Source organism: Cheilinus undulatus, linkage group 3, assembly GCF_018320785.1.
Source record: "Cheilinus undulatus linkage group 3, ASM1832078v1, whole genome shotgun sequence".
In the NCBI taxonomy this organism is placed as follows: Eukaryota; Metazoa; Chordata; class Actinopteri; order Labriformes; family Labridae; genus Cheilinus; species Cheilinus undulatus.
This window is the reverse complement of record NC_054867.1, coordinates 12,430,869-12,456,425: the sequence shown is the minus strand read 5'-3', so window position 1 is coordinate 12,456,425 and position 25,557 is coordinate 12,430,869. Positions and strand designations below refer to the sequence as shown.

The window sequence follows — 25,557 nt, the reverse complement described above, 5'->3', positions numbered from 1 at the left end:
ATGCCTACATCCTTTCCAAATTAACTGAATAACACAACCCATGTCTTCCTATAATTTTTTGGATGGATGAATTCTAGTAGATGTTCAACCTTCTACTCCACTGTCCCCTTACTGGACACCAAAGGTTATGTTAGAAAGGCATTACCTAATCCACTGTCATACTCAACATTGGTGTTCCCCAGGGCTCGATGCTTAGCCCTCCTCTGCACTCCCTGTTCAGTCTTGACTCTGATCAGACAAAGCTAATCACAACAAGGAACCATCAAAAGGTTGCAGCGGAGGTCAGAGCCCTGCAATGTTGATGCCAGCTTAATCTCAACACCATCAACCATTGGCTTTCAACTACAGGAGGCAAGAAGGAAAAGAAAGCACCCTTCTGTCTAATAAGGAGACAACTTTGGCAGTTAATCAGCAAGTTCAGCTTCCCATGGGCTCACATCAGCAACAAACTGACATGGACTCAGCCCTATAATGGTTCATATTCCTCCAGGAGGGACCTCTGAGCACTCTGCAACTTCTCCAGGTGCACCACACTAGCTTCCAAACTGGCCGCATGGCTGCCTGTACAGCAGTTGGCTCTACATAATGAAAACAGTACAATACACCACCAGGACAGGAGATTTATCCACTGATGAGTTCAACAACTCCCTTTGTGAAGAGGAAGGCAAACAGGATCATTAGAGAGCCCAGGCCGACTGTTCTGCTAGCTGCTGTCCAGCAGACGGTGCAGCAGCATGCGGTCCCGCACCAGCACACTCAGGGACAGTTTCATCCCTGAAGCCATAAGGGTTCTGATCTCTTGAGCTCACAAGCTCATCACTGTCACTGGACTTCAACTTTATTACTGATGTCACTGAATCAGTTCACTTCTTGACTGATTACTTCTTGTTTTACGTCCTGTTTGCAATTTTGGTTTGTCAACAGATCTCTATTTTCCCTATGCATTTTTATTTACTTAATATTTAATTACTCATACATTTGTCCCTGTGAACACATTTACAAGTGCAATGACTGTCTTATATCCTGCCCTTATCCTTTCTTTAGTGTGAGATTTTAGAATTTCTTTGTCACAGTTCGCTCTGTGTCATTTTTGTGCAAATGACAATGAAGATCTTGAATCTTGGCGTGTTTTTAGGCTGCCCTCCATGGCTGACACGGCCCACTTACATACTCATCAGCAAGACCTGCTCTGCTCTGCGCTCTCAGCTGCTTTGTTCCAGCTGATGTCATCTAAACCTCGTCCCTGCAGGGTTGTCTGGGGTAGATAAGACACCCCCCAATCCCCTCCACTGGTCTCCTGCAGAAAAAAAGGGGGGCCGCTGCTATGAAGATGGATTACCCAGCTGGTGACACAAGTTCCCTTTCTGCTTTCCACGGTGGAGTGCTAACGCAATTAAGGCAATTAATCTTCAACAAAAGGGGATCAAAGCCCCGTCTTATGATCGTGCACCTTTTTACACAGGTGTGAACCCGACAGGTCTGCTAAAACATGCACATTAACACGTGTCGAAATACATATCTTTTATGTGAATGAGATGCACGCAAAGGAAACATAAAATTATCTGATAAGAGATACAGCACTTGTGTTTTTCATAGCGCATGTTGAAAATCAGGACGCTGTCTCTTCCATGATTTGCAATTTACTAATTTGCATCAGTCGCCTGCTTTCACCAAAGCCTTATGATTTCCAAAACAACTCGACACAAAATAAGACACAAAACTGTAATCAGGGCTGCTATGACAGGGCGGTCATTAAAGGACAACTGTACTAACAATTATCAGCACAGATGCTGAACATTTTTATCATGAGGCATACAGCACAAAGGTGTCTGTGTATATGTCACAGCTATCAAGAGCAAAGCAGAGCTTCGCCCAACATGTTTAAAGGCTTGGACGTTCTCAGAAAACAGCAAGCCTACTTCCTGACAGACAAGACAGTCAGTCATTACTGCAAAACATTTCTTTTTTAATGAAATTCAGCTGGGACTGTGAATTTTCAAATCAGTGCTTTTTTCTTTATTTTTGTGCAGCAGCACAGGTGGTCCGAGACAAATATCATTTATTTAGTCCAAGTTAAAACATACTTCTGAACATCAAACAGACTTTTAAAAGGACCTGAGTTAAGACTGTGTTCAAAAAATGAATACATTGATTAATAATTATCCTGGTTCTCGTAACACCAACAACAAAATCAACTAACTGGCAGCAACTCCTTGGAGTTATATCTGTGATTTAAAAAAACACATTTCTGTCAACATTATTTTGCCAAAAGTATTCGCTCACCTGCCTTGACTCGCATATGAACTTAAGTGACCTCCCATGGGAATTTTTGATCGTTCTTCCAGAAGTGCATTTCTGAGGTCACACACTGATGTTGGACGAGGAGGCCTGGCTCTCAGTCTCCGCTCTAATTCATCCCAAAGGTGTTCTATCAGGTTGAGGTCAGGACTCTGTGCAGGCCAGTCAAGTTCATCCACACCAAACTCTCTTAGCCATGTCTTTATGGACCTTGCTTTGTGCACTGGTGCACAGTCATGTAGGAACAGGAAGGAGCCATCCCCAAACCATTTATTACAGCTAGGTTTAATGCTAACACATTGTTTACCCTTTATGAGGGTTCGTCAGAGAGACTCAAGTCTCAACAGGTTAAAGCCAGAAACCTTCTCAAGGTTTTATCAACACCCCTCTCTCATCAGTCTCATCCACAGCGACTCACCCTGAGCCTCCCGAGAGACACGTGCGATTTTCATAACTGGAAGGCAAAACTGAAAAAACAGATAAGGAAAGACAAAAGTTATAGTGCTAAATGTTCCTGTCTGATTGATGTGTTATGGCTCTGGCTGCCTCCTGTTTCTCTGTTTCCTTTGTGTCCCCTCCCCCCTGTCTGTATTTGTGAGTGATTGTGTGCCACACCCTCCAACAATCAGCAATCAAGCAACTGGCTGGGTCACACACCTGCATCCCATCAACTCATCCTCAGTCTAAGAAGCCCGGTTTCAGTGCCACTCATCGCCAGATTATTACGTCCACACTCATGTACTGTTTGCTGCGTGAGTTTTTACTGCTATTGTATTTCTTCCAGTGATTCTAATATCCTTTTTCTTTGTGTTCACATTCTTCAAATTCTGCCAGCTAGACAACTCCTCAAGTAAAACACCAAGAGAAAGGCAACTGCACCAAAACTCAGCCACCTCCTCAGCTCTACCCAAACCAAGCAGCCAGCCTACAACCCTGCCAACAATAAGCCCCCTTAAAACCATTCACCTTGCCTGTGTCTGCTTCTGGGTCCTACAAAAGAAACTTCCACACCTCACATGATGGTCTTTAAATTGTCTTAATAGCAAAAATCAAAATTTTTCTGCCGGGCACCATTATTTTCCCATCGACTCTCTCTTTCTCTCTCAACCTCTCTCCTTCTTGCTTTTTGTCTTTCCACTATCAATGGCCAAATTATAATTTATCTTAATCATCAAAAAGGGAACATTTTTCTTAATATGAGTCAAGATTTTGTGGGTCTTTAGCATAGCAGAAAATTAACAGAATAATAGGCTGTTTTTGCACTGGGCAATAAAAACTTGTTGATTATTGATGATTTAGAAGGGACAACAAATTATTATGACTTGATAGTTTTCATGTGAACAAAAGGTTCTCTCTATCACAGGCTAAATGTCTCAAATATACGGAAGAGTATTGGGGCCACTGAAAAAAAAAATTTGAGACGAAATTTTTTTTTTTTCACTTGTGAGAAAAAAGTCAGAATTCTGAGATTAAAGTCAGAATTCTGACTTTTTTCTCACAAGTGAAAAAAAAAATTTTGTCTCAAATTTTTATTTTTCAGTGGCCCTAATACTCTTCCGTACAAATATATATCCAGTGTTGTCTTTAAAAAAAGTAGGCTGAAGAATATTTTTGTCTGTATGGTAGGGGAACAGTTCTGATATTACCCCATAGGGGTTAATATAGGGGATGTTCCATGATAGCATAAAACAAAGCCACACTTTAAAAGACGTTTGGCATTAACTTGGGCTGCCTGCTCGAGTATAGTCTATGTGAGAAAAATATTTAGTGATGTGCAATGAATTTTTCTGCTAACAATTCTTCCCTTTAACCTTGTAAAGCAGATGAATACGCCTGTTTCTGTGTTTCTCACTGGCGAATCCATCTTGCAAAGCTCCCATCTGAACTGTTTGGGCCTGATTAGAAAGTGACAGGTGGATGCTGCTAAAGTGTCAGTTTTATCAGAAATTGATGAAATTTCTATAAGAACAAAGAAGAGCACTGAGTTGTTTTCTCTTCAAAAACAACAAAAGTCGTGTACAGACGTTTACAGTTGCCATGGTTCGCGTTATGCAGCTCTCTATGGAGTTTACTCCTCGGTAGCGGCTACGTCACGTGTTTTGTTGCTCTGGTTGGCCCGTAAAGATGTGTCAGACAGAAAGTTCAATCAATCACCCACTGAGGTTGTTTTTCATGCCTTTGCCCTTTCCCAAATGCTGCGTATGAGAGGTTATCCATCTGGTGTGCCAGGCTAGCTTCCCTTTTAATTTTTTAGAATATGTTTTTATTCTTATTTTTTGTTCCAAGCAAGACTTAAAGAGCCACAATTTGTCACAAAAGAGCCACATATGGCTGTCATAGGCTATCCACTAAAGCAGTCTGAGCTTTTTCTCAAGTTTATACTTCTATATATCAATTGCTATCAATTGCCGTGCCTATGTCCCCAATGAGGCTTTGAATTTCCCTTCCTTGTAAATATCTTTCTAGATTTTTTAATTTTGCTTTATAGTCCTCTGTACAGAAGTAAACTACTGCTCTAATTTGGGCTGCATGGAAATAGTCCCTAAGGTTTTACAGTGCCATACTCCCTGTATGTTTTCCCATTTGTAGTATTTTTAATTTAATTCTTGGAAATTCCATATGAACCTTGAAAAAACTTTATTCTAGGCTCTGAAATATTTCTTGGGTAATTCAATGGGCAATGCCTGAAAAAAATAGAGGAACGTTTATCATTATTGATTCAGGTCCGCTGGAAGGACAGTCCACTCATTAATGTTTTATTTTTCTCATCAGCTGATCATTGGTGTATAGTTAGAAAAGTAAAAGAGGACTAAACGACAAAGTACTTTAAGAGAGAATTTTAGGTAAAACAAAGCATCTCACAGCCTCTCTGAAACTCTGGGGCAGATGCTGCATATTCATTTATCACTTCTAGAGGACATCAATGCACATCTCACCAAAGACAAATGTGAAATCAATCCAAACTATGACTCCAAACCACAGAGACAAAATAGTCCAGGTGCCTGAGAGGTTGAAATGTGTGATGGAGGTGGCACAGGGCGAGTGAAGGGCACCAGCAGCGAAACCACTATGCAAATTCCCTCCACTTTGTTTGACAAGCAACAACACTGCTTTGTATATATGCAAAGCCTGGCAAGACACTGTGCACACAGCCCTGCTGTCAGAGCACAGTCATGCAAGAGTGGTGACACCCAATGGATGACCCCTGTCTGCAGGGAGGCTACTGGGCCAGACTTCACACTTCATTTAGACAGACACACACACTGACAAAAGTTATCACATGCAGCACACACCACATCTCAGGGGTGAAACGTGGCAGGACACGGAGATTGCCGGCTGTTCCTCAGAAAACTTGTCAGAAGTTGATTTTTTTTTTTTTTAACTTCTGGAGCCTTTATCATCCCTGCTGAGGTGAAAAGTACTTGATTAGCACTTTGAATTTTCTCAGCAGCTGATCTGTTCGGCCAGCACTAAAGAGCTAGAGATAAAACACTGCAAACCTCATTAACCATTACTCAGTTAGGCCTCATGCTGCTTTTTCTCTTAGCTGGTCTCTGAGTGTTCCCACCACATCTGAGGGCTGCATCAGAATCTCTCCAGGGACAGGCAGTAATAAAATATGCTACAGTAACGGGAGCCTTTTGGTACCTTTGATTCAGCACTTTTACATTTCTAAAAAGTCTTAGTTATCCGAGTGTTGAAATAAAAAGAAAAAAAGATCATACAAATCTTGCTGTACATTAAAAATGTAATATTCCACCATGTTGGGACAGTCCAGACAGTGAATTAATTCTTAATGGGACAAAAGTAATAACAGGGCATCTTTTATTTTGATGGGTTGCATTAGGGAGGAAGTAGGACTATAAATTGTAAATTGGGCTATTCGAAGGAGTAGTGTTAAACTATTTTTAGCCAATAAGACCAGATTCCTAACCCAAAACAGCTTTCTGGGATGAGGATGATGAAACATGAACTAACAAGTTGAGTATGAGACGTGAGTTAAAAGTATTTCATTTCAACATTTTTCTTGGCAGTTTAAAGATGGCCCAAGGGATAAAGTGAAAAAATCCATGGGTAGTTTGCCTCAGGTCTGTTCCAAGGCAAATTTATGAAAGCTTTTACTCTGACTCCTGTTGTACTGAAAATAATTTTCTTATTTAGAATTCTCTCTGTTGAAAATATTACTGATTATGTAAGTTAAAAGGCCTTACAGTTTACATGAACCATCCTTACATGATGCTTTTGTAAAGGCTGCCTGTGGATCATCTCTTTTCAATATACACTATATGGACAAAAGTATTCAGACACCTGGCCATAACGCCTGGTCAAATACACTATATTGCCAAAAGTATTTGCTCACCTGCTTTGACTGGCATATGAACTTAAGTGACATCCCATTCTTAATCCATAGGGTGTAATATGACATCACTCCACCCCTTTGCAGCTATAACAGCTTCAACTCTGCTGGGAAGGCTTTCCACAAAGTTTCAGAGTGTGTTTATGGGAATTTTTGTCTATTCTTCCAGAAGCACATTTGTGAGGTCACACACTCATGTTGGACGAGAAGGCCTGGCTCTCAGTCTCCGCTCTAATTCATCCCAGAAGGTGTTCTATCAGGTTGAGGTCAGGGCTCTGTGTAGGCCAGTCAAGTTCATCCACACCAAACTCTCTCATCCATGTCTTTATGGACCTTGCTTTGTGCACTGGTGCACAGTCATGTTGGAACAGGAAGGGGCCATCCCCAAACTGTTCCCACAAAGTTGGGAGCATGGAATTGTCCAAAATCTCTTGGTATGCTGAAGCATTCAGATTTCCTTTCACTGGACTAAGGGGCCAAGCCCAGCTCCTGAAAAACAAGCCCACACAATAGTCCCCCCTCCACCAAACTTTACACTTGGCACAATGCAGTCAGACAAGTACCGTTCTCCTGGCAACCACTAAACCCAGACTTATCCATCAGATTGCCAGATGGAGAAGCACAATTCTTCACTCCAGAGAAGGCGTCTCCACTGCTCTAGAGTCCATTGGCGGCGTGTTTTACACCACTGCATCCAATGCTTTGCATTGCACATGGTGATGTATGGCTTGGATGCAGCTGCTCGGCCATGGAAACCCATTCCATGAGGCTCTCTATGCACTGTTCATGAGCTAATCTGAAGACCACATGAAGTTTGGAGGTCTGCAGCGATTGACTCCGCAGACAGTTGGCGACCTCTGTGCACTATGCGCCTCAGCATCTGCTGACCGCGCTCTGTCATTTTACGTGGCCTACCACTTCGTGGCTGAGTTGCTGTCATTCCCAGTCGCTTCCACTTTGTAATAATACCACTGACAGATGACTGTGGAATATTTAGGATCGAGGAAATTTCACAAATGGACTTGTTGCACAGGTGGCATCCTATCACAGTACCACGCTGGAATTCACTGAGCTCCTGAGAGCGCCCCATTCTTTCACAAATGTTTGTAGAAACAGTCTGCATGACTAGATGCTTGATTTTATACACCTGTGGCCATGGAAGTGATTGGAATACCTGATTTCAATTATTTAGATGGGTAAGTGAATACCTTTGGCAATATATTGTATGTGCCTCTGCTTGTGCCCATTCATTCTGCAGAGCATTCATCCCAAAGGCAGGTGTTATTTTCTTGTTCTTATGATTGTTGGATCAGTTATCCATTGGAAAAATACTATGAAAAACATTAACAGCTAGCTGTGGCTGCAAATACTATCAAAAACGTTGAATGAAAGTTGATATAAATGTACATTTTTTTGTTATTTCATAAAAAGTAACCTGACACACCAGAAAAAACTGTTTCAAATATCCATTATCTGGATTTATTTCACATTCATCTAGGAAAGCTCCCATCAAAAGCATTTGGGAAGGGTAGGGCATTAAAAAAAAAATCTTGAAAGGTGATTGGAGGACAGTCATGACAAGCCAATCAGAGCGACAAGTCAAAATGACGTTTACCCATGCGCTTCTCTTGAGCTTACAGACTACAGCTGTAAATTGTTAATGGTGGAGCTTCTAGGTGAAAAAAACTGAGACCAGTTGGGAGACGTGCAAAATCACCTCTGCCAAAACAAGCTTTCGGTATGACTCTTTGCTCTTGTTTTAAAAACAAATACAACTCAGTTCTGATTACACTGCCGCTTTCCTACAACTACATCCGAGGAAATAGCTACCATGGCAGCAGCCATTTTGTACACAGGCAAACCCCACCCGTAACGATGGCAAACGATCACATGATCTCTAATTGAAAGCTTTCAGTGTGGCTCTCTGCCCTTATATTAATGAAGAAATGTCGTCCAGTTTTGACAAAACTGCCACTGTGGCTAAGTCCAAGCTAATCACTCCACTAGCAGCCATCGTATACTAGCACTCACAGCACAACTAACCCTCTTCCCCTGTAACTATCACAAACTCATGCCAAAGCAGATTGGCAGAAGAGCAAAAACACATTTCCTGTCATGTAAAGCCTTCAGTGTTGTTTTACTGTAATTCTTTACTTCATACAGAACAAGGTCAAGTTCTGGTAAAACTGATGTTATACTTGAGCTACGTCCAAGCTGATCATCTCACTGGAGGCAGCCATTGGAAACAGCTTTGAGTACATCTAAACTCTGTCTCTTTCTCCTCAAATGACACTGATTGGTCCGAACAGTGTTCGGTTCAGCACAGACGTTGTCAGACTTTTCAAGATGGATCTGCCTGATGACAGAGATGGAGTCTGGCAATGCATTGCATGGTTATAAAAAAAAGGTACACTAACACAATAATGCATTTCTCTTTACATCCAGTGTTTATCAGTGAAGATTACAGAGTTTGTAATCCAGCAGTCATAACACCTCTGGTCTTTCTAGTAGGTACGCAATTCTGGTCCTCCTACAGTTACAGAAATCCCCATGACATCTACTTAATTGTAGGATTCAAATGACGGCGAGGGTAGATATAATTCTGGTAATCACTGGAATTTTTTGTTGCAAATCATATTTGTGACAACCTGAACTGAATGTAATATTTCTAAATGTGAATAAGAACTTACAAGGATGTTATGTTTAAGATGTAGTTGCTTTAATAAGAAACCCTCAGGGTGTCTTTACTAGACTACAAATAACAAGACCACATGCAAGGAGAAAGCCAGCTCTCCTCACACAGGATTAAAATGTGAGAGAAAGTGTACATGTTGTGTTACCTGGGTGTCTCTCGGAGAGGTTCGCTACCCTTCCGCCATGAGACCGCACCCCAAGGCGACATCTTAGGCCTGCACTCGATGAGCACGTCTCCTCCCACCTTCACAAGTGTCTGGCTCCTCAGTTGGTTGTGAGAGAAATCTGGGGCAACAGCTGAGACAAGAGCAGAATATTAAAGCTGGTGTTTGTAAAATCCTCACATCTCTCTTTCTCCAAATCGTCTCTGATTATTTTTTAGATATAAATGTAGAAGTCATTTTTACAGCTTCTGCATAGTAAGTAGACATATGCATGCATTTCGCCAAAACAAAGGATTCATCTCTTGAAAATCAGAATAACTAGTAACCACAACATTGACTAGTAAACCGAGATTTGATGAAGTGGAGTGAAAGATTGACTTTATTCTCAGAGGAAGCAAAAATGTGTTATACTTTCATGAGTGATCATTTCCTCTGCATATAACTCCTCCTCACTATAAACCACATACTCCTTCTGCCCTTTTCAGAAGCTGTGAAACTGTCAGATGCTGTCTCTAACATCCTTTTATGAATCTCCACCTTGGGTTTGATCAGTAAATTCATCTGTGTTGAGTAACACACTCAGGCTGAATTGGAGGATGAATAGAGAATGAGAGCTGCTGCCAGCCCAAAGTGGAGAGTGACAGGCCTGACATGGCAGATGGGCGAGGCTGGTGAACAGAGCAGCTCTGGCATACATCACTGTCAGTCGGATGCATTCATCTTATAATTGATGCTTTTCAATTAGTGGCCAATGAGAGAAAGGCCGGAGGTCATCCGCTTTTATTGAGCTGAGAAAGAAGATGGAGCAAACCTGACAACAGATACAGACAAACTGCGCGCGTCTCCATGCCAACACACAAACTGTATGCACGGATGTGTGTTTGTGCACATCGAAATACACAAAAACACAGCAAGCCAATGTCTTACTATAGAGGTGAGCGACTTTGGTTACAAAGAGGGCTGAATGAATTGTGTTGTCAATGCCAAAGGGCCAAAATGTTCCAAATTTTTATATTATAAAAACTCAACGAAAGAAAGAACAAATTGCTTTCATGAAAATGTATTATATCAGGATTAATGTTTATGAACCTAAGTTCAAATAGAAAATGTTCATTTATTGAGATAAACTCAGAGTTAAATGTATTTTAAGTTGTTTTTTCAATTCAGTGAACATAACATTCACCTATTATTTTAATATATTTTACCTGCATGTTTATTTTTTTAACCAGTACATTTAGTGATGCAAATTTTAAAAATTCCTTAGCTAAGGCTGTCAAGATTAATTCAATTAATCAGAATTAACTTCAATCCACAATTAATGCACATTTTTTTAATCGCAATTAATTGCCTGCTTTATCTTGGCTTTTAACAAACATGATTAATCCCCATCCCTGCAGTCACAGTGATGTAAAATAGGACACCACTGCACCTTAATGTTTTTAGTTGGAAAAAAACAAACAAACAAACAAACAAACAATGCAGACAGCTATGTGGACAAATCAAAAATCTCCTGAACCAGGTGTTAACAAACATTTTACTTTTTACTGTCCAGATTTGTCTATTTCTGTACCTAAAAATCTCTTTTCTGTGTTAAAGTTCATGTTAAAAAATTTAATTCTACCTATAAAAGCAGGTCTGTATTGAAACTGGGAGTCAGTTACCCTTATTTCAAGGCAGTAGAAGAATCCAAAATGACACAAAAACGGTTTTAAATGCAAAAAAGGTGAATTTCAGAATCTGATATAATGGGTACGATGATTAACTAAGAAATCCTGAGATTAATTGCTTTTAACAAATGCAATCTTTTAACAGCTATAGCTTTTACAGAAACAATCGGAGAAATTGTATGTAATATAAAAAAGAAAGAAACTAATTAAAAAAACTTAACCAAAGACATTAAAATTAAAGATATTCTAAACTGATAGTAAATTAAAAATAAAATTATAATAAAACAAAAAATTAAAAAGAGAAAAAAAGACAATTATATATATATATATATGAAATAAATAAAAATAAATAAAATAAATAAATTTAGAAATTAAAGTAAATTCAACAAATTTAATGAATAGAATTAAATAAAATAGATAATGCAAATGAAATAAATTAAAAAGAAATACAGTATTTTAAATTACATAAATAACTACATTAAATGACTGAACATACACCAGTAATTAAAGATCATGAGAGAAGTGTGTCTTTTTTCATGTTTTCATGGCATATTTTGTCCTGTTTTCTTTAAAATTTTTGGTGTTGAAATTGACTTTGAAGCCACACTGAGTGAGATAGATGGCCACATGTGGCCGCCACTTGCCCACCAATGTCTTACCTATAACTCGGAGCTCTGCATTGGAGTAGACCTCGGCGTGCTTATTCCCAGCCACACACTGGTACATTCCTGTGTCAGACAGGGTCAGACGACTGATCGACAACGCTCCGTTGGCCACTTGTATGCGCTCCTTTGGACACAGAAAAACATACCTTTTAATACGCCTTATTCCCAAAGGTTATCTGTATAAAAACAGCCCGCTAGTGGGCCTGTGAATTTTGTTCTGAAAATGACAGACGTGGTCATAAATCTAGGTTTTCATCACTAATGGAGGGAAAGGCTTGGGTGGATGGAGGCAGGGTAGCAGAAAATGACCCTAATCAATCTGCATGTTTATGAGAATGAAATAAAACCATGGCCTATTTATATCTCCGACTGCACCACGGGGTCTGCTTCCCCTTCAGGAGAAAGAGAGGAAGTAATATCAAACATCTGAGGTATAATATGGAATCTGAAAATTGCTTTTCTGCGAAACATGTTCAATACAAAAGCGCTGTGAACATGGTCAAGCTGTACCTCCTCTTCAAACTGTGTGTCCTGACTATTACTTCCACAGTCCTGTTCTATTAAATCTTCCTCATCGTTAAAATTAAAGTCCATTTAAGGACAGCTGGACCTGATGAACTAAAAACTCATTTGAACCAGTGCATCAATTTAACATTGATCCCCCAATACAGGTTTATCTCTCTGAACTTGGGTTCTCACTCAACCCCTTAACTACAGTATTAAATCCTTGAGCAGTTTTCATACATCCCTATGCAGCTGTGTCAAGTTCCACCTCCTCATGCCCTTCATCTCCCATGTTTTCCTCTGGCTCACCCTTAATGTCATTACAGCCCATTTCCGTAGGGGTGTCTGAGCGGCCCGAACCCCAGTCGCGGGGGATTAAGGTACTGTCACATGAAAAGAGAGGCTGTCCTCACTCAAAGATCAGAAACTAATCCTGTGTTTGAGCAGGTTGTGTCTGAATTTCCATAACGTTCTGCGGCTTCGGATGTACAGGGGGCGAATATCCCTGCTGGCAAGGGAGGAAATGGTGGCGTATATCAGTCTGTGCAGAGAAAGCACTGCGGTTTACAGCTGCTATTAATTAACCATGACGTTCCTCTCAAATCAGCAGTTTTTCATGCAGGGACCTGGGGGGACCATCTGTACACCTTATGCTCAAAGAAAATGATTGGCAATGTCATTTGCCAAAAACACTTGGTTGATTAGTTCACTATAAAGCAGCAAAAACATGGAAAAGGATGAATGGCATGTGAGGAAAAAAACAACTTCTGTGGCAAGAAAGTGAGCTTCATGGGCTTAATTGCCTTCTACAGAATGGCTAATTAAGAAAACCTATACTAGCTTTACAATGCAAAAATGTAAACAAGCTACATTTGTCATGATCAATCCACAATGGTGGTTTATTCCCACCATTACTTAAAAAGACATGGAAAAAAGCAGCATATAAGTAGCATACAACTGAAGTTTTCCACTGAAGTTTGATCTTTCTTTGTCAACAGGGAATTATCAGTGCTCACAGAGTAAAACAAAGCTTAACACTGGCTGTACAATAGAAAAAATAATGGCTCTAACTCAAGCCTGTTTTCTCAATTTGAGCTTAAATAAAAGGAAAAACATCCTCTCTGTCCTAATCAGGATGTGGTGGTCTGTTCTAGGATTAAATCAACCACACTTAAAATCCAACGACTTTCAGGTCATCTCAAACAGAAATAACTTCAGTTCAAGAGCACTTTCTGTGAGCCGGTTGTACAGTATGGTGGTCCCACCCCCCCTCTGAATAGACTAAATCCTATTTTACGGTGGAGTTTCCCTTTAATTGTGCAGCCACTTAATCCTGCAGCCATTGTCAATAAAAAGCAGAGAGTGAGGCCCTTAAGCTGAAAACAGCTCTAGGAGGGCTTTCCAATAAACCATCGCTGTTTTGAAATAGGGCAGTAATAAAAAGCATTACCAGGAAAAAAAAATGGGAGTCTGGCATTCTGTGAGAGCTAAATGTGAAAGAGCCCTACTTGTAGAACACAACAGAGTATCCAACAAAGAGACGATACTTGTAGAACCAGTCTGAGAGCTACTATTTTTAGAGCGAAACACTGGAAATAGTTGAGGTTCTTTAATATTTTAAATGACTGACAGTGAATAATTGAATACACATATAGTCAGCGATATACGTCATGACCAGGGGTTAAATTAGGCCCGGGCTGTCCAGGGCTCAGCCCCGACACAACAGGCTACATGATGGGTGTGGCAATCATCAACACTAAAAGGACAGGACTGGATTAAGTGCAGTGGACCTTGAGACTATCACTGCCCACTGCATCTTCTAACCATCAGGTCAGAGAGGCTGAACCAAACAAAGTCACAAGCACAGTGATTGCCCTAGGAGGAAAGCCAGGATAAGAGAGAATCTAGCACAGCTCAGACCTGAAAGACTGAGTGAGAAAGGTATGTGGTTGTCTATCTTTAATGATGCACCAGCCCACTTCCTCCGTGTACACCTCCAGAAAAAACATACATTACAGTTTAAAGTATTCCGATAGGAATTAACTGCTAAATTTCCTTTGAATAATTGATTATCTTCAGGGATAGACTGCATGTTGCTTAACGATATTTTCCCACTTTTAAATTCATTTGTGTTGTTTCATATTGATTGCTCTACTTATATAAGTATTCACCCCCAGATATGTTTTGCTTTGTTATTGATTTTATAAACCAATCATGGTCAATATATTAAAGGCTTTATTGACAAAAAAATCTTACATGTCAAAGTGAAAAAAGATTTCTCCAAAATCATGTCAAATAAATAAAATATGTGATGTAAAATAAGTTCCAGTGTAAATATTCACCCCATTCAACTCAGTTTTTAGTAGATGCACCTTTGGCTGCAATCACAGCACTGAGTCTGTGCAGATAGGTCTCAGTCAGGGTTGAACATCTGAACACCATGGCCAGCTGCCGAGAGGCACCCCCACAGCATGATGCTGCCACGACCGTGCTTGACAGTATGGATGGTGTGTTTGTGGTTACGTGTGGAGTTTGGTGTCTGCCAAACATAGTGTCTTGTCTGATGGCCAAAAAGCACCATGTTTTATCTCATCAGATGAAGGAACTTTCTTCCACTTGACCATGGAGTCTTCCACATGCCATCTGATGAACTCTGTCCAAGATTTAACGAGTCTTCTTCAACAGCGGGAGTCTCTCCTATCTCAGCTGCTGAAGCTGGTAACTCTTTCAGAGTAGTAGAGTAGATGTGTTGGTGGCCTCTCTCACTAGTCCCCTTCTTGCACGATCACTCTGTGAGGATGCCCTGATCTAGGCAGGTTTACACATGTGCCAAATTTCTTCCATTTTTTTCATGATGGATTCAACTGACCTCCAGAGCAGTGTTTCCCAACTATTTTTCCTTGGTGCCCCTCTATATGTACCTAACAAAAGTCGACCCCCCCAGGACCCAAGAGAGTCAAAAGGTGACACACTGCCATCAAAAATCAACATAGATTTTAATTGTTTCACTGATAAAACCCTAAAAAAGGCCTATGCATGCTTTTCTTAAAAACGGCTTCATCATGGTTTTTAATCAATATTTGCAAATCTATTTTTGGCAGCCTCAGAGCAGACAAAGCCTCGCAACCCCCAAGACCTTTGGCACCCCTCCTGGGAGATCCCGGACCTCAGGTTGGGAACTAATGCTCCAGAGGGATGTTCTGAATGCTCTGGAAAAATTTTTGCATCCATCCCCTGACTTATAATTTTCAATGACCTTTTCTCTGAGTTTCTTGGAGTGTTCTTTTGTCTTCATGGTGTAATGGTTGCCAGGAATACTGATAAACTAGGGACTAGACTACATACAGTCTTTACATTCAATTACTGGAGACACATTCACTGTACTCAGGTGATCTCAACTTCAGTGACTGTGAGAATACTAGCATCAACTGGCTGGAGCTTTGTTGAATTAGGACAGTCACTTTAAAGGGGGTAAATATTTTTGCAGTCACTTTTTTAAATTACCTACTTCTGTTTAATTGACATTTCATAAAAATCTGTTTCTACTTTGACATTAAAGAGGTTTTTTTTGTAAAATTAAATGTAATTATATTGAGCATGATTGATTTATAAAATCAATAAAAGGGTAAAACATCCAAGGAGGTAAATACTTTTCATAGAACCTGTAAGCTGCCACGTGTAGACAGTCCTTTGATCAATATGCTGTTGTTTAATATTGATTTTTCTATATTTATGGCTGAAAATGATCAAAGTTTAAAAATTCTCAGTGAAGTATACCGTCAGAAAGGTCTAAATTGATTCACATGTAATGAGTGACAATAAATTGTGCATCCTCTCCCCACTGCTCCTTACATCACTGACCTTTCCCTCTTCCACTCATTAAGCCAATGCGGTTAATGGTGGCATTTCAAACAATGCAACACCTCAGCTGAATAATCCATTCCACTATGCAACCAGAATTTATCAATTTAGTATGCCTATGTTAGGAGAATTATGCTGCAAGAATATCAATATGTTTATTGTAACCTTGAATCTTCCAGTCATTTCTTTGAATTCCAGATAACTTTTTCACAATATTTATCTAAGTCGTATTTTCAAAAGAAGAATGAAACAGGACATAGGTAAAAGGAAGGTTACATTAACTTTTAAAATAATATGATAATGCAGTGTGCGGTACAAAGTGCCTTAAAGAAATCCCAAATATTTAGCATTCAAAAGAAAATATCTTAGACAAAAAAGACAAACACAGAAGGTTTTGTTAGCCTATAAAAAGCTTTGATAAAATGTTAGCCACTGGCTGAACAGATTTTTGATCATCCTTCCCCGATTTAAAGCCCATTTTTAAAATGAGAAATAAGCTTTGCCGTGCAGAGTGTTGCCTGCAGTAAAATACCAACCGACTGGGCTCATTCCAATGACATGTATAACATTCCAGTGCTGATCGATATCCTCTGGTGTTTTTGTTGCCTTTTTAGCATAATGAAGAAAATTAACATAATGTCTGTTTATTTATCAGGTGCAAGCTGTGCTGGAGATTCCAATCAATCTTTTCCAAACAACCTTGGCGAAGGATACAATATTAAAAATCCAATATGACTAAGGAAAATAAAGGCTAATTTTTGCAAATGCCTGCAACAGTGTAAGGTTTGTTCCACATGAAAGCAGGCAAGTTGTAGCTACAGTTGGCTCATCTCTCATCATTGCATCCATATGGGAAATCACTGCGAGTAGGGAAGTGAAGTAGGATATGCAATGTTTTTACAGAGATTCTTTCTTTTCATCTTTGGTGGCAGATGACTAACATCTTCACTTGGCAAAGAGAGGTTTACAGAAGATTAGAGGAGTTCTTACATCACCATGCTGTCCAGACTGGCATAAAATACTTGGTCTGTTTACAGTGAAGTCTCTTAGCGCAGCAAAGCACTGTGGATGGTTGAAATTCTATGAAACAAATGCTGCTCTCTGGAAAAAAAATGATATTTTCTGCACAGGAGGCCCTGCATCAGAATAAAGACAATAATGCATGGCCATGAGTCAGTAAAGCTTGAACAAACAGCAAGATATACAGCTTTTAAAATACTGTGTATGCTTTCCCACGTTTTATTCTGCTACCCGGAGAAACAGGTCCTACTGTAAGTCTATGTAATCCTTGAAGATACAACATGATCTTAGATTCTGAAGAGGCAGTCACACCGAGAATAACACTGCGCTCACCTCTGTGGACTCCAGGTTCTCTCCATTTTTCATCCACCTGTAAGACGGCTTCGGCTTCCCTGTGGCTTTACACTCCCACACCAACGAGTCATCAATGAGCTTCTGGACATCTTGAGGTTTCTCAATGAGATGAGGAGGTGCTGGAAGGATAGAAAACATGAATGTTAAGAGAAAATGTTGACTTATGTTTACTTATGTTATCAAAGCTGTTCAGTCTATATCCAGGTAAATTTTATTAGCTGCCTTTGATAGTTCCACAAATTGAAGAAAGAAAGTATATTTGTATTCTTATCTGGCCAGAACTGGTCTCTAAATATTTATGGCAGATTTGAAAAGAAGCAAGCTCGCTGTGCTGCTCTCTCTCACACATTTTGAGTGGGAGGAACAAAACAAACAGCCAGCAGCTTAACCTGCGATAACCTTCTCAAACACTATGGCCACCTGTCTTCTCTTTGAGGAAAGCCCATTAACAATCCTGACTCCACAAATAAATCTATGTATGTAAAACACTTAATGAGCTCATGAGCCAGGTACAGTGATGGCCACAGTCAAGTTCAGTGAATTAAATGTACAGATGTCAAACATCAAAGCCTAATAGAAGTTAAATGAGTTTTACACTAATGTAAGCCCACACGGCAAGAAGTTCAAGTAAATGTTGGGCAGGTTTTTGCATGTTAGTGAGAGTGGCAACACAGTGTGATGCCATCTAACAACATGTTGGCTATGTTTCTGTTGGACAGGTGAGTACATGCACATGCAGCAGAGCAGGGGTGTCCAAACTATGGCCTGAGGGGGCCAAATACGGCCAGCCGTCCTTATTTTATGGGCCTTCAGCAAAATAAAAAATGGAGAAAATGATATACGGTCCACACTTGAGCTTAACCCTCTGAGCACTAAACATTTTTTTTTTTTTTTTTTTTTTTACTGTGTCTTGCCTGGACTTTTGTCTTAAAGAGTTTGTACACATCAACCCTGTGGTGCACAGTTAAGAACATCTTTTTTTTGTTTTTTTTTGTTTTTTTGTTTTTATCAGGACAACCAAGGCTTAAAGGGGGACACATTTTGCAAAAATCACTTTTTCAGGCTTTTCTAACAAAAATGTGTGCCCCTGGCCTGTCCACAATCCCCTCAAGTACCAGACGCCCAAGCACATTCCAGAAAATATGTGCTGAAACAAGCCGTTCTCAGATTTTCCCCTCATGAAGTCATGTGGGGAGTTAGCACCGCCCCCAGGCTTGGTTGGCGCTCCCCGCTTGGAAGAAAGTTCCACCCTCCTTAAGCCACATCCATTTCCGGAGAGGGGCAGGGTCAGGGGCGGAGTCAGAAAGCTCATTAACATTTAAAGCCACAGACACAGACACAGGTCATTCTGAGCAGGGCTCAGGACAGGGTTTTTTTTTTAGACAAACAACAATCCTATACTGGAGGGTTTTTTCAGCAACAAACTTCACAGGCATGATAAAAAATAATTCAAAACACTTTGAATTTGAGTCAGTATTTAAAGTTGTTCCTGTCTGCAGCTACACAGAGGAACACATCAAAGCCTTGCTGTGTCTATTTCTCTCTATTATGAGTTGTTCAGGCTCTCTTCTACAGTCTGTGCACATGCGTTGTTTGGCAAAGCATGACATAATCAGAACAGCCTAACATTGGTTGTCACGGCCCAGTCACAATGCATTCTGGGATACAAACACACAATAGGGTGCAGGGCTAACCTGCTAGCTGCACAATCAATTAAAAAATGGATTATAAATGGATAAAAAGACATCCAGTATCAGAGTTACTGTTGTGGATTTAATTCTTAAAAAACCCTGCAAGTAACCAAAATTCCAGGCTTACTTGAAAACGTTCTGTAAGAGCTACAAAGGCGTGGATATCATCATTAGAATGGCACAATGAAGGGCTTTCAGAGGGAAAGCAAGTAAGTGGCTGCGACTTATGGTTCAGAAGTTATTTAACTTTGAATGACATATACCTCTTGTTGTATATGAGGCAGGTCTCAGAGGGTTAAAGCTTGTACTTAACAGTACTTCTTAATTTCAAGACAACATGGTGCTGCTTTGAAAATTCTATAAACAAACATTTTGACAAAAAGAATTTGTTGCCACAGTTTTTTCATGCAAAATGATTATAGCCTGGCTCATAACACCCTCATAAACGAAGATAAAAGGATTACAGCAGCACAATTACAATTTGTGCCCCTTTGCTTCGCTATCCATTTCAAGGCCAGTTTCCAAGGTATTTGATGCTAATCAGAGAGACTGCATTGACCATCACATTTATAGTAGTTCCAAACAAAACAATAAGGAACAAACTATAACTGCTACTAATAATACTAGTTCAAATTAATAAACTGTTTCATCTAATCATGCATCTGGGACATGCTTGTTTCCTGCTTAATTAAACCCATGCTGACCACAAAACCAAACCTTGACCTCTGAACTATTTTACCCCTTATTATAACAAAATTGATAGGCTGCTTGTGAAATTCTCTGCACACAAAGGTCGATCTACAAGGTGTGATGGAAGCCTCCATTTTATGCTGATTTTTTTGTGTGAAAACACTTTGAATTGAACGGTTTGCTTCAACTCTGAGTTAAGTGATTGCTGAGGCGTTATGTTTAATTTTATCCAAGAAGGTTTCTAGTCAAGTGAAAGTGATGAAATCCAGATCCATATACATTAGTGAAGCTATCGGTGCCATAAAATCTCTCCATTCAATACAATCTGGGTAAATTATGGTATAATTATACAGGAGTAGAATTGATTCTTGCTGTGTCACAGAGGTAACTCAAGGCTAGTTAATGATTAAGCTCAAACATTAAATTAGATCTGTAAAGCTCTGGTCGTGTAAAGCTCGGTACATTCAGGATGATGTGCAGGTCATGCTTCTATCATCCTATATCACACAAGGCCAGAAGCAGGACAAGAGTAATGGCTGGCTGCACTTTTCCATTCCACAGAACTCACCTACTGACACTCTCAAGGACTGACCTTTGTAAAGGCTTTTCAGCGACAGCACCACTCCTGCTCTAATTGGTGTCTCCTGTACAGTAGTTTTGTTTTCTTTGAGTAAAGCAGGATGACACAACAGGAAACTCAATAGATATTCCAAATCTGTGTCCAAGCCTTACATCTTTAGTGTGTTGGCCTGTAACCGCTGATAATGTAATAGTGACACATAACGTAACAAGAAAAATGCAAAAAAAGAAAAAAAAAAAACCCTCATACATGTGAGAACTGGTACTAACAGCACAACGATTTGTGAAAAAATGCTATCGTTAAGGCTGGCTCAGGTCTGGACCAGCCCTTAGTTAGTAATGCTGCAATAGGCTTAAAACCTTCCTATCTGATCAAGCTTATAGTTAGGACTGGTTCAGTCCTACCTAGAGGCCTACAGCAGCCTAAGTAACTAAGGGCTGGTCCAGACCTGGGGGAGCCATAAGGAACCATCCAGTGCTGCAGCTGCTGCTGATATGTCCCATTTTGAAAGAGCCAAGGTTGCGGATGGGCCTTAGATGCCGTTTCCTATAGGCACCGCCCACAAATCTTAACCAGCCAATCATAAGCCAGTCTACCTCATTTTCCAAAGTTCAAAATGTATAAAGATGTATAAGAAGAAAGAAGAAAATGCAGTTAAGTCACAATTTCTGGGGGGTGCCGTGCTAATACACTGGTATATGCTGAAAATCTGGTCAAGCTTTAAATAAGGACTATCAAAGTAAATTAGAAAACATGCTAGAAAGATGCCAACAAGCATGGATACACTCTCCAAATTGGGCTATGGACTTTGGTATGGTCTAGCTACTCCCCTAAGGTCCAGGTATTGTCAGTATGTAGTCAGAGAGACTGTTTGGCTATATCATATAGGACAATTCAGTCCTGGGGGGTGTTAGTGTATGAACATTTTTTTTTAGTCTTAAATCAAAGTAAAAACTATTGAAAGAGTGTTTTGATTGAAATCTTCTCTCTATTTTCAGGGAATTACAACATAAATCCTTAAAGTAGGGGCTCACTCTTTAATGTAATACAATTATAACATTATTAGGAGAAAAATATTTGATTAGTTCATTATGTAACAACAAATGCAAAATGAACCAACAGCATTCTGTTACATTATCATCTAGTTGTATCATTAGTAGTTTTTGTAACACCTTTCTTGTTAAGTAATGTGTTGTTACATGAGGCGTCAAGGTAACATTATGTGTCATAATGTGTTACACTATGTGATGTTACATCATGCACTGTTGTTACATTATGTGTTGTTGTAATGCTGTGTCGTTACATTAGGCATGGTTGTCTCATTGTACATTGCTACATCATGCATCAATGTCACAATATATGTCATGTTCACAAAATACAATGTCCATTATGTGTCGTTACAATACGTGTTGTAACATTATGCTTTGTAGTTACATTATGTATCCTGGTTAGATTTACATTATCAGTTGAATTACTAGATTGTTACATTAGTAACATGATAACATTCAATGCTGTTACATTATGCATTGATGTTACAAATCTGCATCATTGTTACATAATGCATCAATGTTGTTACATAATGCATCGATGTTGTTACATAATGCATCGATGTTACATTAAGCAATGTAACATTATGCAATGTTTTGTTATGCAATGTTGTTAAACTATGCAATATTGTTACATTAAGCAATGATATTACATTATACAATTTTTTAAACATTTTGTGTCATTGTTACATTATGAGATGTAGTTTCATTATGTGATGTTACATTATTCCATGTTGTTATATTATGCCATGTTGTTACATCATGTGATGTTGTTACATTATGTGATGTTATTACATTGTGCAATGTTGGTACATTATGCCACGTTGTTACATTATGCATCAATGCTACATATTGTGATGTTGTTACATTATGCCATGTTGCTAAATCATGTTATGTTGTTACATTATGTGATGTTGTTATATTTTGCCATGTTGTTACATTATGCCATGTTACAATATTCATCATTGTTACATTGTGCAATGTAACATTGTGCCATGTTTCATTATGCAATGTTGTAAAGTTATGCAATATTGTTACATTATGCGATGATGTTACATTATGCAATTTTTAAAAAATTTTGCGTCATTGTTACATTTTAGATGTAACATTATGCCATGTTTCATTGTGCAATGTTGTAAAGTTATGCAATATTGTTACATTATGTGATGATGTTAAATTATGCAATTTTTTTAACATTTTGCATCATTGTTACATAAAGTGATGTAACATCATGCCATGTTTCATTGTGCAATGTTGTTAAGTTATGCAATATTGTTACATTATGTGATAATGTTACATTATGCAATTTTTTAAATATTTTGCATCACTGTTACATTATGTGATGCAGTTTCATTATGTGATGTTTTATAATGTGATGTTACATTATGTGATGTTACATTATGTGATATTGTTACATTACGCAATGTTCTTACATTATGTGATAATGTTACATGCAATTTTTTTTTACATTTTGCATCATTGTTACATTAAGCAATGTAGTTTCATTATGTGATGTTGCTTCATATGTGATCTTGTTACATTATATAATGTCACATTATACAGTGTTTTTACATCATGGGATGTTGTTACTTTATTCCATGGTGGTATATTATGTGATGTTAAATCATGCGATGTTCTTACACTATGCGATGTTGTTACATTATGTGATGTTGTTACATGATGCAATGTTGTTACATTATGTGATGCTACATTATGCGGTGTTGTTACATTATGCGATGTTGTTATATTTTAGATTTGTTACATTGTGCAATGTTGTTACACTATGCCATGTTGTTACATTATGTGATGTTGTTACATCTTGCATCATTGTTGCATCTTCTTTTATACATTATGTGATTTTGTTTCATTATGTGTCATTGTTACATTATGTGATGTTACATTATTTGTCAGTCTTTTATTATTAGTCTACACAAGGCCTGTTACTTTGTAAGCTTGACTTTGAGAAAGTGATCAAAAACACTGTATGTAGACTGATAAAAAGAGGACTGTACAAAGACCAGAGGAGGTATCTGTGTGGTGTTTTTGAGTTATTTCTCCATCCTGTAATCCAACAGTAATCCTTCAACATCCTCCCTGTATCAAAGCATTTTTTTCTTATTTGTGGATTGTGTATGGTACGGTAGGTCACCAAGACTTCTTTGATAGCTGAGGCTGTGACACAAGGTTGGCTAAGGTCATTAACATTTAACTCATGTGGAGGCTGTGCTGCTGCCTTCCATGCAAAGGTTTACATTTCCTTTGACAGCGAGCAGCTGTGTCTCTTATTCACCCTACTACTGAAAAGAGACACTTATTATCCACCACACAATACAGCATCAAAATAACCTATTTTTCCTCTGACTGAAATAGCATTATTAATAACAAAAAAGGTTTATTCTTATTTTCTGTTGCAATCCTGTTACCTGAGGTCCCTAAGTGGCATTCATCTGAAAGATGGTGCTAAGGTAATCTATAAGGATTCACTACTTAGAACAACTTCCATTTATGCCAAGATAATCTTCCATCCAAGCCAGGCTGACTGCCCCACCCACTGCACCTTTCAGGGCTGCATTGTTATTGTTGCCTTTTTTCTCCCCGCTGTCAGGGTCCCTCAGCCTATCCCCCTCCAGCCGCTAACGTATCGACTCTCAGTCAACACTTACCAAATGAAAACAGTCAGCCCATTTTTGGCTGCACCGGGGCCAAACCCACACACAATCAGAAAGAACGTCAAGAGGCTAAAGCAGAGGAAAGATGGGGATTTGCCTTATCAGGGAAATCACTGTGAGATAATGCAGCAGTAAGTCTGCAGAAACACAAACATGAATACAATAGGGTAACTAGCCTTTCACAGCTTTGCATTTACTTCCCCTTTGAGTAATATCGGTGTCAACAAGGGAGCAAAATGCCTATTTTCTAGTCCAAGCTCTTCTTTTAAAGACGGAGAAAAAAACCTTGGCAAACAAAAACCCTTGGCTTTGGCTCAAGCTGTTAAAAACAAAGGCGACTTTATGCATTAGAATTTAACGGTTCTAAATTTACATTCAGCCTTAAACCAAAATCTTGTTTGGCAATTTAAATGTAATATACTTTTTGTGTTGGTATATTGAGATAATTTAAACAAAAAAGCGAGTGAAAAAACATCATTTATAATTTTGGCACACTTGGTTTTTGCTTAAGACACAAATGCACTGACATTAAAGTAAGGGAATGTTAATGATGACCACAGTGCCACCTTTAAGTAACACTTTCATTTCTTCCTGTCCAACAAAAAAGCCCAGCACTCTTTGCCCTGTAGCCTGCTTGGATGCACAAGAGATACCCTTATTGATTCCCCCATTGGCTTACACTGCTGACGAATGTCTCAAAGGCTTAATTCAAAGAGAGTTCAAAACAAGATTACTGATTTTTATCACCTGCCAACAGACAGCAGGAAAGAGGGAGTAAAAGAGAGATGGAAAAGAGAGAAAGGGAGACAGAGAAAGAGAGAGACTGACAAAACACATCAAAAATGAGAGAGCAGTCACATTTCAAAAGGACAAATCAAGCCTGGTGGTCACAGCGTGCTCCTGGGCTGTTAAAGTGAATGAGGATAGGGGCTTCCAGGGCTGCTGTAAATAATGGCAAATTGTTTAATGCCCCAAATGAGTTACGTTTGACAGCTGACGGTCATGACTCGGAGGCAAGAAACTCAACAGGGAGAAAACAGAGAGATGTTGAGGTGGGAGGAAAATATAGCGATCGTTCACAGTGAAAGTAAACTACCAGAAAAACTAGAACAGGAAACTTTTAGTGGAAATGATGATGTAAATAAACATGATGACATATTTTAACCATGATCATGCCATTAATACTTATCTAAAGTAGTGTGCATTTTAAGGACATCTCTCAATATAGTACAAGCAAATAGCAAGCATTATTCTGCTCTGCATTAATATTTATGAAATGACTCTCCAAAACCCACTA

The 25,557-nt window shown here is 39.1% G+C and overlaps 1 protein-coding gene across 1 annotated transcript in view; it reads right to left on the bottom strand.

Annotated features, from left to right (window-relative positions):
• Positions 1-25,557, bottom strand: part of LOC121507462 (contactin-4-like) — a 268,675-nt gene that overhangs the window by 60,797 nt on the left and 182,321 nt on the right. The window contains exons 9-11 of the mRNA XM_041783800.1: positions 17,564-17,703; positions 11,840-11,969; positions 9,496-9,646 (exon numbers count right to left, since the gene is read on the bottom strand). Of these exons, the coding sequence (XP_041639734.1) occupies positions 9,496-9,646; positions 11,840-11,969; positions 17,564-17,703 (421 nt within the window). The remainder of the gene's footprint in view (positions 1-9,495; positions 9,647-11,839; positions 11,970-17,563; positions 17,704-25,557) is intronic.